The sequence below is a fragment of the Columba livia genome, chromosome 3 (assembly GCF_036013475.1).
Source record: "Columba livia isolate bColLiv1 breed racing homer chromosome 3, bColLiv1.pat.W.v2, whole genome shotgun sequence".
Lineage (NCBI taxonomy): Eukaryota > Metazoa > Chordata > Aves > Columbiformes > Columbidae > Columba > Columba livia.
In genome coordinates this window covers 63530089-63545308 of record NC_088604.1, presented here as the reverse complement: position 1 = coordinate 63545308, position 15220 = coordinate 63530089, and the positions used below count along the sequence as shown (strand labels likewise).

The 15220-nt window shown below is 42.9% G+C and overlaps 1 protein-coding gene across 5 annotated transcripts in view; it reads right to left on the bottom strand.

The window, feature by feature from the left end:
* The window catches only part of PHACTR2 (phosphatase and actin regulator 2), a 142078-nt gene that overhangs the window by 85086 nt on the left and 41772 nt on the right, over nt 1–15220 (bottom strand). Inside the window, exon 1 of one of the 5 annotated variants that reach the window (XM_021294782.2) lies at nt 5836–5860. The exons of the other annotated variants lie outside the window; for them this stretch is intronic. Within the exon in view, the coding sequence (XP_021150457.2) occupies nt 5836–5845 (10 nt within the window). The 5' untranslated portion in view covers nt 5846–5860. Of the gene's footprint in view, nt 1–5835; nt 5861–15220 lie in introns of those variants that run through there. 5 annotated transcript variants of the gene reach the window in all.

Below are 15220 nucleotides of genomic sequence, written 5' to 3'. Positions count from 1 at the left end.
TCAGACTGATTAATCAGACCTTTCTGACACTGACAGTGTTGGGCTTTTTGAATTTGATTGTACTGAAAATGTATATGCTACAAGAAACGTGTTTTCTTCAGGGCAAAGATCTTGTCTTCTTTTAAGAAGAGTTAAGCACTGTGCAGTTAATACTGGAAAAGCTACCTGCTGTCTTTGTTTAAAGCACAACGGGAAGTGACATACTGGGTCACATTGTATCCCTAAACCTAGATCAGATATGCCTGAAAAAAGCTGAAGAACCTCACGGTGGATAGCATGACATATTATGCAAAGTCTATAAGGTCCCCAATACTTAATAATTTAAATGCTACAGTCCTGGTTTAAATTTGAAACTATAAAATATTTTAAAAGTCTTTTACATTAAAAAAAAATTAATAGTGAGAACTCTTGATATTGATGTTGTTCATATGTGATCATCTCCTTTGTGCCTCGTACTGACTCCTTGACCCCAGCACCTCCGTTGCATTGTGTTTCGCCGTGCCGTGGCAGTGCTGTGACAGTACAGGACAGCACTTCCTTTCTAGGCAGAAAATAATAATCAGAAATTTTCCAACCAAGCATGTGTTTGTCACCAGATATCAATTTTGTCCAGGGTTCCAGATTTATGATGAAAGACAAAAAGGACTACACTAAAAATTATAAATAGCATTCTGCCTGTCCTAGTTCAAGCCACTGGGGAAGAAGAAAGCGATGGCGTAAAAACGGCATGCCGGAGCGTAGAGTTCCTCAAGAGTCGGGTTTCTGCCAGGTTCTCAAACGCTTTAGCGGCTGCAAGTCCGTATCAGTAGTTACAATAAACAGAGTGAACTGGCCCCTTCACTGATACAAGCTGGCACGTCCCCAGCAGAGAAAACGAAGAAGTGCAGCTAAAAGCAGCTGCAGGTCTGTTCTCGCTGCAGCACACCACTTGTTCTTCCCCACCTCTTTTCTCAAGGCCTGCTAAGCCTCTCATGGTGTTCATCATAGCTGTGGTCATGGTACCGGGCCCCTCTAATTCATCGTTTCAAGGAAAGGCTCCTACCAGCTGGACCTGCTCCCCTCAGGCGTTTTTCCTCTCTCCTGTCTGGGCTAAATAGCAGCTTCTGGGTGCCTCCTGGCTGCTGCTGCTGCTGCAGCAAAGCTCGATTATTCGGGAGAAGGTCTGTGGTCTCCAGCCTGTTCAGTAGTGCCTCCTCGCTTCAGAGAAGTCAGTCATGATATTAGTCCAGCTGCACTAACCATTTTCCTTAGGAAAACACAGTTTTCTGCTCTTCAGGGCATGTGTGGTGGTTGCTGGCTGCGGCTTTCCCTCTATGGCTCCAAGCTCCTTAATGAATCACTGCTTTTTGGCACCGAAGCAAAATAAACACATCATTTTGGATGCCTTTGCCAAACGGACATACACTTAGAGCAGGTTTTGAACGATAGAAAGTGAAAGGTTTAATGAAATGTGCAGGCTGTGTAGCTACAAGTTGCAAAAAAGCCAGAAAATGTGAATCTGAAGGTCACAGCAGTCCTGTTAGCCCAGTAGTTGTTCACATTTTGTGTACTTTCTAGAACACATGGAGGAGGATTACTTCTAGTGTATCAGCTACAGCTCTCACCAGGAAAAAACAGTAATAGAAAGCAGGATAGAGGGGCAGCACCACTCATCAGCATGGCCATTAGATGCCTATCTTTTCTCTTCTGCTTATTAACTAATCCAGTGTAACTACACATAGCACTACAGATTTTTACACTGATGCTTCCTAGCCTGTGTAAAGGGGGAAAGACATCAACAAAAATTTGGCAGGCATCCTAAATGAAGTTTCTCAGTTGCTCGAGCCAGTCATTTGTGTGTACCCTGTCATGCACTTTGGCCCTTTCAAAGTGCCTGAGCCTATTCATGACTTCAACACACCCATTTGCCCTTGCTGACTTGAGTGAGAAATGAGAAGTTTTGAGTGTTTGTCACAACTGTTCCTCTAGTTCCTCTCCATTCAATCAGATTTTAGAATGAATTTAAATGTATTGCTGGACTATAATTAGCTCTGAAGGATGAAAGACCACAAGGGACTTGCTCTTTCCTCTTTAAATGGGCAGCTGTAAAGACACTACCTTAAATGATATCCTGAATGCCAGCAAAGTTTGAAACCTGGACCCATGCCTGATTAACTGCCCAAAATTAAGATTAATGTCTGCCTTTGGCAAATCAATGTCATTCCCTATGAAGCTGGTTTACTATAGAAATCTGTAGACCAAAATACAAGTTTCAGCCTTCAGTTTTATTTCCCCCACATTTCTACTGCCATAAAAATGTGGACCTTTTTTATACCCTACTGGGAAAATGCATTTTTTCCACTCTTCCGTGACTCAAAAACATCTGAAAGATTCTTCTTCCAGGCTTAAGAAAAAGAGGTGGGGGGAAATTTCACCTTTTGACAAAGCTACAGCATGGAAATTTTTGACTCAAAAGAGGATTTTCAAAATAAAATAAAATATAAGAAGCATGTGAAAACAAGGGGTTATAATGGAAACTATTTTCATAGCGAGCTCTAAAGTAAGCACTGCTTTTCCAGAGACACATGGTACTGATGCAAACATTGGTTTGAGGCCAAAACCCCTAGCATGCTAGTGGAATCCGGAAGCACTACAATATTAAATACACCTCAAAATATATGTCAGACATCTCCATGTTTCTGTTCCACTTACTCTGCACAGCATGACAGTATGCGCTTAATTCATCAGTGTCTGCAGAATAACAGAATAAGGGGCTGGTGGTGAAGGTGCTCTCCTTTTCTTGGGCTGGGTTCTTTCCTGCACCACATGCTCCCTAAATGGTCTTCTGCAAAATGGGACTTATTATTCCCATTTTGCAAATATTGAGCCAATATCCACTTTCCATCTGCAGTACTTATGCAGCATCTATTATTACAGCGCATGAGCACCCTCACTGGTCTTAGGGATGCGTTATAGTCCCCAAGGTAGGTTTTCCACATTTCATCTGGAGTGATGGGGGGAGGGAGGGTACAACAGAAGAGGTGAGGGTGTCCTGCTCAGCAGCCCTCTCCTTATTGGCAGACTCTTCCTGCTGTCTTCAGTCTGCTCCTTCCAGCTGCTCCAGGGCAGGTGGTGTGGCCCTGGGCAGTTTTCTCCTACTGCTTTCATAGACAACCCTGGTTTTGCACCTACTGTGATTTCAGCTATGGTGCTTGGCCTGCACCTTTGCTGATTCATTAGAAAAGCCCACAGCCAATTAAAATTGTCCTAATCAAGGGCGTAAAATGAACCTTCTGCTTCCGTGCAGCCTGTTTTTTCTGTGGATTTGTGGCTCTTGCTCACAGTTCTTGCCTTGCAATAAAATGCAATCACCAACTGAAAGGTTCTCCAGGAGGGGGGCTGGTGGAGCATCCCCCTCTGCCACTTAAAATTCTCCAGAGGTTTAATAGGGTAGTGACGTCTCTCCTGGCCAGCCCTGTGGGTGTCTGGCTGGCTGCAGATGCACACGAGCGCTTGCAGAGCACTGGCTCAGGCTGGTTCTCCTTTGCTGGCTCTGGTGCCAGCTCCTCACAGGGCTCAAGAATGGTCATTAGAGGCCAATGTACTAGAGCACTTGTCATACAAGCCCATTTCCTTGGGGAAGGCAGACCAAAACCTCCAGCTTCATGCTTCAAGCATGTGCACGGCTGCACCTGCCTGCTGGTTCAAGGACTCTGGCTCACCCAGGAATGATTGGCTGCTCCCTACCTCTCTGAGGGGGTGAAGAGCGGCTCCTCCCCGAGTCACCAGGGAGTGGGGATGTGGGGACAGAAGAGATAAAGTCAACCCCTGGATCTCTGTGCACTGGGCCCTCCAGCTTTTTCCTCCTCAGAAATGTATGGTGGGGGTGGTGTGGCACATATCTGCCTTGCAGTGCTCACCCAAGCTGCAGCTCCTCATGCAGGCCAGCGGGTCAAAGGGGTGGTGTCATCACCAAGTCTCACAAACAGCAGACATGGGCTAGCAAGGGGGGCTGGCAAAGCATGAAACCTGCTCTGCCAGGGAGCAGCAGCCAGCCAAGGGGGTCACACAGCCTCAGTGGATGTTGACTCTGGCAGTTGGGTTCTGCGGTTTAGACATAATGTCAAAAAGGTGTGAATGGTTCAAAGGTACAAGTAGATCCAATTTCATGCTTATATGCATGCCAGCCACCTCCCTCCCCAGCAGATGTTTGGGCGTTTTGTTTTGAACCTTCAGAATCAGCTACTGCCTTTCGTTCTCCAGTCTGGATGTAGATTTCTTCTTAATAGGTTTTACATACCATCTTTTTCTAAAGCCATCCTTGATGTTGGGAAACATACCATCCCTGTTTAACTTCCATATGACCAAGGGCATTGCTGTGGCTGGGGAGGGTAACAAAGGGTTGGGTTTTGCACCCTTGCCAGCATGCGGTAGGGAAATTCTGATCTAGTAACCTACTAACATCCCCTCGGAGAAGACTGCTTTTAATGAGGCAGAAAGCCTGGCGAGCTTTGTCTCCAGCTCCTCCCATATGTATGGCATTTGGTCTCTATGTGGCGATTATTTGAAACAACTGTCAATCTGTGGCTCTCATTTTGCTTTTTAAATTCTTGTCCACGTTTGGTTTGCTTGCTGGTGGCCAGGGGAACCAGTGTGCTTTAATCATGCTAGTCCTGGGGATTTTTTCGTGTTGATCCATATCATGTTTAGCTCAGTTTCATTCAGTTACAAAACTCACATAAGGAAACTAAACCAATTACATGAACTAAAGCAGGAATGCCATATGTTTGTTTTTTTTTTTTTTTGAGAAAAGTGCTTTTACAAAGACTAAAAATCAATATTACACCTTATTCTAACTACCTGCTTAATACAGCAGGTCATTAATGCAGCACATTTAGTTAGTTGAAGTGAACAAATTTCATTAAATTAAAATTCAGCAGCATTAAAGCCAGATGGGCTGCAGGGAGGGGAAGAATGCAGAGACTTTTAAAGCTAATGTAAATGTAATATTATTGTTTTCAGCTACAATCCAATTAAATTGGGCAGACAGAAGCTTTCACAGCTCAGGAAGATAACCTGTTTGTATGGAAAATCCATTTAAAAGAAACAGTACATCAGATATTTTTGTGGTTCTGTGTCTCACTGAATTACATTCCAGTATAGAAGTTACAAAGTTGTTCTGGGAGAGCCAGTAATGAGACCTTTACTGGTATGGTACTTCAGGGAGAAAAATGACTTAATTTTACAGTGTTTATAGTAAGTACTTGAGTGTAAAACAAACAAACAAACAAAAAAACAGAACCAAGAAGAGCCCTTCCCAAAGGTAGAAAATACACATTTCCAGACCCACGACCTTTTGCTTGCTGCCTCCTCTCCAGTCTCCAACACCATTGGGAGCCAGGCTGCAACACCAAGCACCCTCTAAAACCCTGGGTTGGTGCATGGAGAAGCCCCATGCCATGCAGGAGTGCCTGCACAGATAATGCTAACAGCACACACTGGGCTCTCTGGCTGCAGCACAGATAACTTTGGTTATGGGGTATGATCCACAAAATCCAGTCTGGCATTAAGCTCCAGCTTTTTCTGTGAAGTCACTTAGAGAACTGTGCTGTCTGGGGTAGGGCCTTCCTGTCCCTGGGGTATATAAATGATGACCTTCTTATTTGATAGGTCTTAATGGTGTTAAGAAGAGAAGAAAAAGATACCCTACATAAGACACCCAAACCCACTCTATTTCTTTTTTTAAACAGTTGCCTTTTCCAGAAAAGCTGAGACAGTTCCTTGCATGTTAGCTGTGTACCACAGTTAATAGTTGTTTTCTCCCAAGAGTAAGCAAAAGTCTATATAAAGTCTCACCTACACACATGATGTATCAGGAGGGGGAGGTGGTCCTAAGCACTCTCAAGTGCAGATCCCACTCAAACTCCTAAAATACAACACAAGATGTCAGAGTCTTCATTTTCCTATTAACTGCACAGTAAATATGAAACACAACCTTGATTCACACATGGTGAGAAAACCCAGTGCTTGTAAATTTATGAATGTAGCTGACAGTCATTATGTGGAGGTCAGGCTGATGGTCCTTTCTTTGTTTATTCCTCTTATTTAATGATCCATTGCTGGAGATGTGCCGAAAACATTCAGAATGTTTTACAATGTATTAATGCACTTGAGAAGTGTGTTCTGTGCTTTCCATCCCCATTATCCTGACATGCTGAACATAAATCAGAGTGCAGTATGCAGAATTAGCATTTGAGGAAAGCAGAATGGCGCCTTTTTTTTTTTTTTTAATGTATACAAAGATAATACTTGTTCCTGTCTAAAGTAGCCATTAAGAGAGATTGCCTTTTGGTGAAGGGACAAAACAGGACCACCTTCATTTGGCACAGCTGAATTCCACAAAAGCCAGGTGTCTCAGCATGGGATATTACACTTGCATCCAGGTAGACTTCCGTTCAATTCAAGACAGAGTGTGATTAAAATCAAAATGCATTGTTGGGGATCAGATCCCTGCAGCTCAAGGTAGTCAAAGTTAATTTTTTCAAAGGTGCAGAGACTTAATCCTTGCTCAGCACTCTACTAACTCTACTAACTCCTGGCCTTATGAAGCAGATCATGTCTATGGACAAGGGCTGTATCAGTTTAAATAAAAACATTTGTAAAGTGAATGTATGTAGACTCATAGAATCATTTAGGTTGGAAAAGACCTTTAAGATCATCAGGTCCAACTGCTAAATTAGCACTGCCAAGTCCACAACTAAACCATGTCTCTAAGCACCATATCAACACATCTTCTAAATACCTCCAGGGATGGTGACTCAACCACTTCCCTGGGCAGCCTGTTCCAGTGCTTGACAACAATTTCAGTGAAGAAATTTTTCTTAATATTAAATCTAAACCTCCCCCCGGGCACAGCTTGAGGCCATTTCCTCTCGTCCTGTCACTTGCATACTTAGGAAAAGAGACCAACACCCGTCATGCTACAACCTCCTTTCAGGTAGTTGTAGACATCAATAAGGTCTCCCCTCAGCCTCCTTTCCTCAAGACTACACAACCCCAGTTCCCTCAGCTATTCCTCATAAGACTTGTGCTCCAGACTCCCACCAGCTTTGCCCTTCTCTGCACTCTCTCCAGCACCTCAATGTTTTTCTTGTAGTGAGGGGCCCAAAACTGAACACAGGATTCAAGGTGAGGCCTTGTCAGCACTGAGTACAGTGGTGCAACCACTTCTCTAGTCCCGCTGTCCACAGTACTTCTGATACAAGCCAGGATGCTGTTGGCCTTCTTGGCCACTGGGCACACTGCTGGCTCATGTTCAGCTCCTATTCATGCATACCTGTGTACAGATATGATAAACAGATACAAGTCAGTTGAGTGTTAACCCAGGTCAAAATGTACACATTTTCTTGTCTGGCCAGCACCACTGAAAACTTTCTTGGTGCACAGATGTTTGTGTTAAAATATCCTTTTAATCCTAGAAGTTTTTAGAAGTCTGAATGAGAGTTCCAGCAGGGACCTAATGCAGTTCAAATCCATGGAGTGGAAGAGGTGAAGAAAGGAAGACATATCAAAGAGACCTGACCTGTCTACCTATCTAATAGAAAGAAAATCAAATATCTGAATTTTAAGGTATTCTGTTATTAAACAACTAGGTGAAAAACTATGGTGCAGACAGCCTATACAAATCTGGAATTTTTTTATAATATGATAAATATTAAGTGATCTTATAAATAATTTTCCCCTTCAAGTTGGCTAAGCTGATATAGGGTATCTGGATTCACAATTAATGCAAGGAATTTTTTGTTTGTATAAGTTGTCTAGTACCATTGTTTAACTAATGGACCACAACACTGTATTAAGAAAAACACATTGCTTTTGAGAAGTGATTTTAGGATGGTCTATTAATTTTTACATTAAACATAATTTGTCTGACTGCAAACACTTCCAAGTGCCATGACATTATGTATCTCCCAGGTTAATGCTCACTAAAAGCTGAGCCAGTCACAAAAGAAAATCCAGAATATGAGGAACGTGACCTTTTCCATAGACAGAACACTTATGTGTGTATGACATTAGTCTGTTGCTAATAGGCTGGTACTGAACTGCCAAAATGAGTTGTCATTTAGCTCCTCTTTGATGCCATTCCACTGAAGTCACTAAAATGTATTTCAGTGACAATCAGTTTTATACGTAATGTATTACAAACTTGCTGATGCAGTAAATTACTGGAATACTTCAGCACGTGTGCAGTGATGTGGCCACGTAGGAGCTCCAGGTCTCCCTGTTTCCCTGGTGAGGTACTTGATCAGCGTTTGTGACAGCTCACACACCACATGAGGCCTTGGGCTGTGTATTTTTCACATACACGAGAAATCCTATCCACGTTATAATTGCAATCAAGCCTTTATGAAAACTCTACTACCAGGATCAGACTATGCCCTTTTAGAGAATAAATTTATGCATATAATTGCCAAATCATAAAATAGCTGAAAAGAAAATAAGCATCATCTGTCCTCAGGTGTAAAATAAATTTCTTCCAGAAAGTTCCCAAGTTTTGAGAGTTACAGCCAAATTCCCTGTGCTCAGTCCTACCCAGTTTGCCTTCTTGTGCATTTTTGATCAGCCCTTAAAAAGCTGACATGTTTTATTACATTAGAATTCAATCTAAGAAACCTGAACACATGTTCATGCTTCACTGCTCGCTGGTTATTAGGATAATCTGCAGGAAACAACATAACAATAGGGCATTGTTTGTGAATGTGAGCAAAAGGTTACAGCAACAGCCTGTACCCAGACCTGACTTCTTGACTCCTATTCCCTTTGCAGTGAAGAAAGCACATGTTGCGTGTAGTATTTACATTATAGTCAAAGTATTTTCTGCCATTTATTGAAGGCCAGAAGAGAACAAGGCATAGGAGAAGCACGTTTATCCTGAAAACACCATGTAGCTGGAACACCGTACTTGATGGAAGGTGACAAGGTACAGTGTAAAGCAAATCTCAGGCTCCCCATCATTGCAGCATTTGAACACCTTGCCGTGCTCAGCAAACAGATCTGCTACTGGCATAATGTACAGGGTAACAGGAGAGCCATATGAGAAATTATTTCCTTCTACGGAAATGTGGTTAGATCCACAAATGCTCAGTTCCACAGTCTTCATCCCCTTCCTTCATTGCTGCCCAACCACACAGGCACCAGAACTACTTCAGTACAAGTACACTGAAGCTTTCATCCTCGGTACCTAAAAGTCCAGTTAGGGGTATCACCACAGCTGTCTGCACCGTAGCAATGCCCCATTCACACACTTGGATAAATGGCGTCCAGTCCCTTTTAAAGAGTTAGAGAGAGGAGCCTGAAGACTCTGCTTTTTGAGGAGCCTGTGCCTTTCCACGTGATACTGGGCTGTCAAAAAAATGCATGTATGGGGAAAAAAGCTTGTCCTGACTTAATTAGTTCTGGCTTACCACCATCAGTCCCACTTGGTAGTACTTACCACATAAAAGAAGCATGAGTTAATGCATTGTACAGGAACCCTGCTGGTGCTGACTCTGGTATGATGACAGAGAAATGAGCATCTTTCATTTAACTACATGTTCACTGAAAAACAGTATAATGGGAATTATTTCAACAAGGTTTTCTCCTACTGAGGAGGCAGGGTAGCCAAGGCTCGCGTGTGTCAGCGTTGCCATACTGTAGTGTCTGACAGGTGGCAATTAAGGCAGATGCGGCTCCGGTGGAATCAGAGCCTTCATTAAAACTGGAAGGAAGAATTCTGAGCATCCTAGAGGCTTTTTAACAACTGGGACCCTGGACTTTCAGTCTTTTTAGCAGTCTGTCTGCTTTAAGTTGGGCAATATTGATTTTCCCTGGTGGTAGTCAATAGTTATCTTCCTTTTTCTAATCTGAAATACATTCAGAATCACCCATTACCAGTATTTGTGTGTAATATATATATGCATCCATCTATATATATTACAGTTCCCAACAATGTACCTCTACAGATAGATATTTGTGATATTTAGCCACAAGTGGGAATGAACAGGTCCAAACTAGCATTTTCCAGTAAGAAACAGTTTTCTTTGTAGGATTATTATAGTTAGAAAGCTGTAAAGGGATTTTAGGGTGAGGTGCAAAGGAGGTTCAGAATATTAAGAAATTTGCTTTCATCAGTCTTTCATAGTGACTCGGATTGCCTAGTTATTATACAAGGCTTTCCTGAATCCTCTCCAGATTTTTGTGTTTCAAGGAAGATGTGGGACACCCAAGATTACCTAATATCCCCAAAGCAGTCACTCTGGTGCTCAAACCAGAGTAAGACAACATCTTTCAATGTTGCAAATACTTTTTAAGAGTACATTAGCTATCTGGGATAGAGCTCATCAGCTGAACATGTGCTTCCAGCATAATACTATTATTATGCAAGTATCTTTCAAAATCATTGCTTTTCAACACTGAACATCCCAATCTCTAACTATGACCTAATTAATTTTCCCCCAGATTATAAGGCCTTTCATTTGCCCATACTGAATGCACTGGTTTCTTGCCTAAAAATTGTTTTATATGTTCTTGCTATTCTTGCCTAAAAATTGTTTTATATGTTCTTGCTAGTCAGTGCTAGTAACACCATACAGCTTGTAGCAAAGAACAAATTCTTGCTGGATGCCTCCAAAATCATACCTGATGAGTGGCAACGATTCTCATGACCATGAGCCAGCACTGTGCCCTTGTGGCCAAGAAGCCAAATGGCATCCTAGGGTGTATTAAAAGGGAGGGGTGGTTAGTAGGTGGAGAGAGGTTCTCCTGCCCATCTACTCTGCCCTGGTGAGACCACACCTGGAATATTGTGTCCAGTTCTGGGCCCCTCAGTTCCAGAAGGACAGGGAACTGCTGGAGAGAGTCCAGTGCAGGGCAACAAAGATGATTAAGGGAGTGGAGCATCTCCCTTATGAGGAAAAGCTGAGGGAGCCGGGGCTCTTTAGCTTGGAGAAAAGAAGACTGAGGGGTGACCTTATTAATGTTTACAAATATATAAAGGGTGAGTGTCACGAGGATGGAGCCAGGCTCTTCTCAGTGACAACCAACGGTAGGACAAGGTGTAATAGGTTCAAACTGGAACACAAAAGGTTCCACTTAAATTTGAGAAAAAACTTCTTCTCAGGGTAGCAGAACATTGGAACAGGCTGCCCAGGGAGGTTGTGGAGTCTCCTACTCTGGAGACATTCAAAACCCACCTGGACACATTCCTGTGTAGCCTCATCTAAGTGTTGCTGCTCCAGCAGGAGGATTGGACTAAATGATCTTCTGAGGTCCCTTCCAATCCCTAACATTCTGTGATTCTCAAAATACACTTGTATTTTCAAGCCTAGCATTTAAGCACGGAATAATCAATTTGATACATAACATATTGATTTTGGATCATTTTAGGTTCTACACAGCAGAATCAAGCCAAACATCTTCTAATGGAACAAGACAGATGTATGAAATAATTCCCTCAAACCCGTTTTTCTTCCAACTCACGTTAATTGCAATTATTTGTATTCAGTTTCTTCTTTCTTTCTGGCTCAGTTGCTGTATCATCTGTCTGTGTTTTTGCCTGTGGCTCATGTCAGACTCCCCAGCTAATGATTACCCGTCCACCTAATTTACTCCCTTTAAAAATTTTTACAACACAAATTAATAATAATTTTTTTAGTATCATCCAGCTCTCTCATAAGGGAGGCCAAGGGGGTACATTGTGTGCACTACCTGGTTACCTTCAGAAGAGGAGTGATTCTGAACCCAGGGAACTCATTGCCTTCCCAGTCCCCAAACAGAAGGCCAGAAAGCTGTGCCAGCTCCATCTCTGGTCTACAAAACAAATGGCAGCTCTGTACCTTTGTGTGGCCCACTGTATGCAGCTCTTTCGTAGCACTCTCCCAGCCACTACCATGTACTGATTAATCTCGCAACAGTCTGGGACCTTTCAGTCTCCTTACCTTACTGGCATCTCTCCTACACGTACGAAAAAGGTCCACCTAGCCCAGCACTCCGTCTCACGCAGTGTCCTTGAGCAAGGCAGACCTTCCACTGGCGCTGAGCTCTAGCTGAACGTCACCCACACAGGTCCACATGCCCAAGAGCGTGTTGTTATGCGTGGGAAACATTTTTGCTCCCATGTGTTTGCAATGCCTCCTGAACTGCATAAAGAACATGATGCAGTCATCCATAAATATTTTGAGGAGACAGCTTGTTCTATAAATGAACATGTAACAGAATTTGATTTAATGTAATGTTTGCTGAAATAGAAGGAAAAGATTGGGAGCAAAGTGGAAGTGTTGATATGCTTGCTAAGGATGCTAAAAATCTTGGACTAGTCATCTTTGACACAGAAAAATCTGAAGTAACTTAGAGACCACTTCTCAGCTGTGGGAAGTCCTTTTATACCAGTTGTAAAGAACCTCCAATTTGCAACTGAGTCTAGCCAGTACAACCGGGGAGCTGGCAAGGTGAAATCATGGGGCAAGTGAAAACTTCCTTTGCTTTTTCTCTCAGCCAAGAAGCAGCCCAATTTGATACAGGTAAGTTCTCTCTTACCATTTGGTTTCTGTGTTTCTAGAAACCAAACTGCTGTTAAGATTTCACCCACTCCCCCTTCCAAACAGCATGGGACAGCCAATGGATGACCCATAGCAGAAACAGTCTAACAAAACCAGGACAACCAGCAATGTGTATGCTGTCTTACCAGTGCTAAAACTAAACTCAAAAGACTGAGGCAAACACTGGATTTGAGCACAGCAACCTACTTTCATAGCATCAGTTGCAGAACGGGAGCTCTGGTGCACAGTGCACAGCACAAGCAGGCGAAGTACAGAAAATAAGTACTCCAAATTCCTCTGCAAAGCCACAGGAAAGCTTTACGGTTGCTAAGCTACTAATATTGTCAAAATACTTGTTTTCCTTTTTCATTCTGCCCATAATACACTGTGACTATGAAAATGGGCAAAAGGGAAAGAAAAAAAAAAGGGGGGGGAAAAAATAAGGAAAAAAAAACCCAAAACCAAAACGCCAGTGACACAGGTTCATACTGACTGTGCAAACCAGCATGGGAACATGGAAGTGCAATGGACCGCAGGAGTTATCAGGACCAATCCAACACAGTAGCAGGCAATAAATGATTTGTTGTGGGAAGCACCAGTTTTGCATCCTATGGATGTTTAGGTGCTTTCTGATAAGCTGTAAAAAGGCAAAGGTGCAAAAGGTAAGTGTGGTGTGCCACATGCAGAGAAAAGGAGAGCCTGAGGTCACACAGCTCCATCTGCAATGTGCTAAGAAGTTTATTTGTGTTGCTTTTTCAGGCAAGCATATATCAGCTGTCTGTCACAAAGGTGGCAACCCTCTTCTCCATTACCAGTCTGATCTCCTACTTGAAGTAGCACTTATTGGTCTGGGGAAAAAGCTTAAAGGCAGAGCAGAGGAAAAGAAGATAACAGACAAGAGACAGAAATTACACAAATGTGTGGTTAAATGTTGGTCATAGGAATGATGCTAACTTCTGCCTTCACTTGTTCACCCTGATGGTAGTCCTCTGAAATGGCTGCACAATCTATCTGCACCTGGAAGAGGTGCACAAACACTTGGGAGCCATCTGCTCTATGAGATCAAAAAAAGTTGAGATTACCCCCAAGTTTTCAAATTTAGATTAAGAAAACCCAAAGAAATCTAGCTGTGTTTGCAAGCAGCGATGAGGGAAGTTATCTCAAGGCAATCTGTACCTCAGCTGAGCCTTTCATGTCACTGAATGAGCGAGCCTTTCATTCACTGAATGATCAAGCCATTGCATCAGATAGACAACAGTGAACAACAGTGTGGTTCTCTGTAACAATGGACAACAGGACTGTAGGGAGAAGCAGACTTCACTGATGCATGCACAGCATTACTACTGAGGCAGGAAAACTCTGTTACCAGAAAAGTTTTCAACAGTAGCCATAGAATCTGTCCCCTCACTCAAGCAGCATCTCATTAGCTTGTTCACCTGTTGTGCAGAAGGAAGAGCAAGACAGGCTACGACCTGAGAGAGGGAGAGAACCTCACCACTGTCCTTCCCTGGGAGAAGGGAACATTTTTGGATGGGAAGATGGAAACAGCTTTGGCTATTCTATTCTTCCTCCTTCAGCATTTCAAAATAAGACCCTAAATGGTGCTGAGCAGTACATCTACTCTGCCTATATTATACCTGCCCACTCTACTTCACAGACAAGTTTCCAGAACTATAGTACTAAAGAATACACACACCACTTACGGAATCTGAGTTTGTAAAGGTGACAGAAACTTCTGTGAAAATGAGGAGCTATGTGTACAACTACTCCATCTCCTCTATTATTCATGTTGAAGCACCAACATCCAGAGCTAAAACAATGAACATTGACAGATGTTACATTATTTTGAACTGGTGGAAAATAAAATAATGTAATGTAATGTAATGGTCACCAACCGAGATGTTGCTGATATTGCAAAGACCATTGTTCACTATGAGGGACCTCAAAATCTTGCTCAAGACTTCATCATAGTTAATTTGGCCCCAGAACTTCCCACGTGTAGGTAAGAAAGTATTTTTCCCCACTGTCTAGGCTATCTAATGTTGGAAATTGCCAAGATGCCCTCACACGGCACTCTGCAACCTTCTTCTGCTTCTAAATAGGACAAGTAATTCATCAGCATGGATGGCATCTCCAAAACCATGGGAAGGGTTGGGCTCTGAGGCCTGTTTGCAACAAATAACATCACATTGTTCAAAGATCCTCTAGCTAGAAGCAGAAAAGCTATGTCCTGAGCTGGATGCCGAGCAGACGGAAGACACTGCACCACATCTAACCTGAGCTGGCTAACCAGTCTGGGTGCAGCCACCAGTACCGATGTGACTATGTACTGGCTCAGATTAGTGCCTGCCAGGCAAAAGGCACCACACCATATAAATACGCTCAGGGCCAGCTCAGGGACCTCTGGCATGGTGCTGGTTACACAGAGCAGACAAGGCCTTTGCAGGGTGCTGAAGGAGGAAAAGAAATAAACAAAAAAACCCCAAACATCGCTGAGGTTTGTAGGAAAAGTGGGAAAAGTAGACTCTTCCATTGATTCCCATTCCTATCTTTAACCTCAGTGCCATCCTTGCTCTTAAATTCTGTGGTGTTTTATGCTTCATGAAGCCACACATGCCAAAGTAAACAGCCACTTTGACCTCTTGCAGGCTCCACTAAGCGCCTTA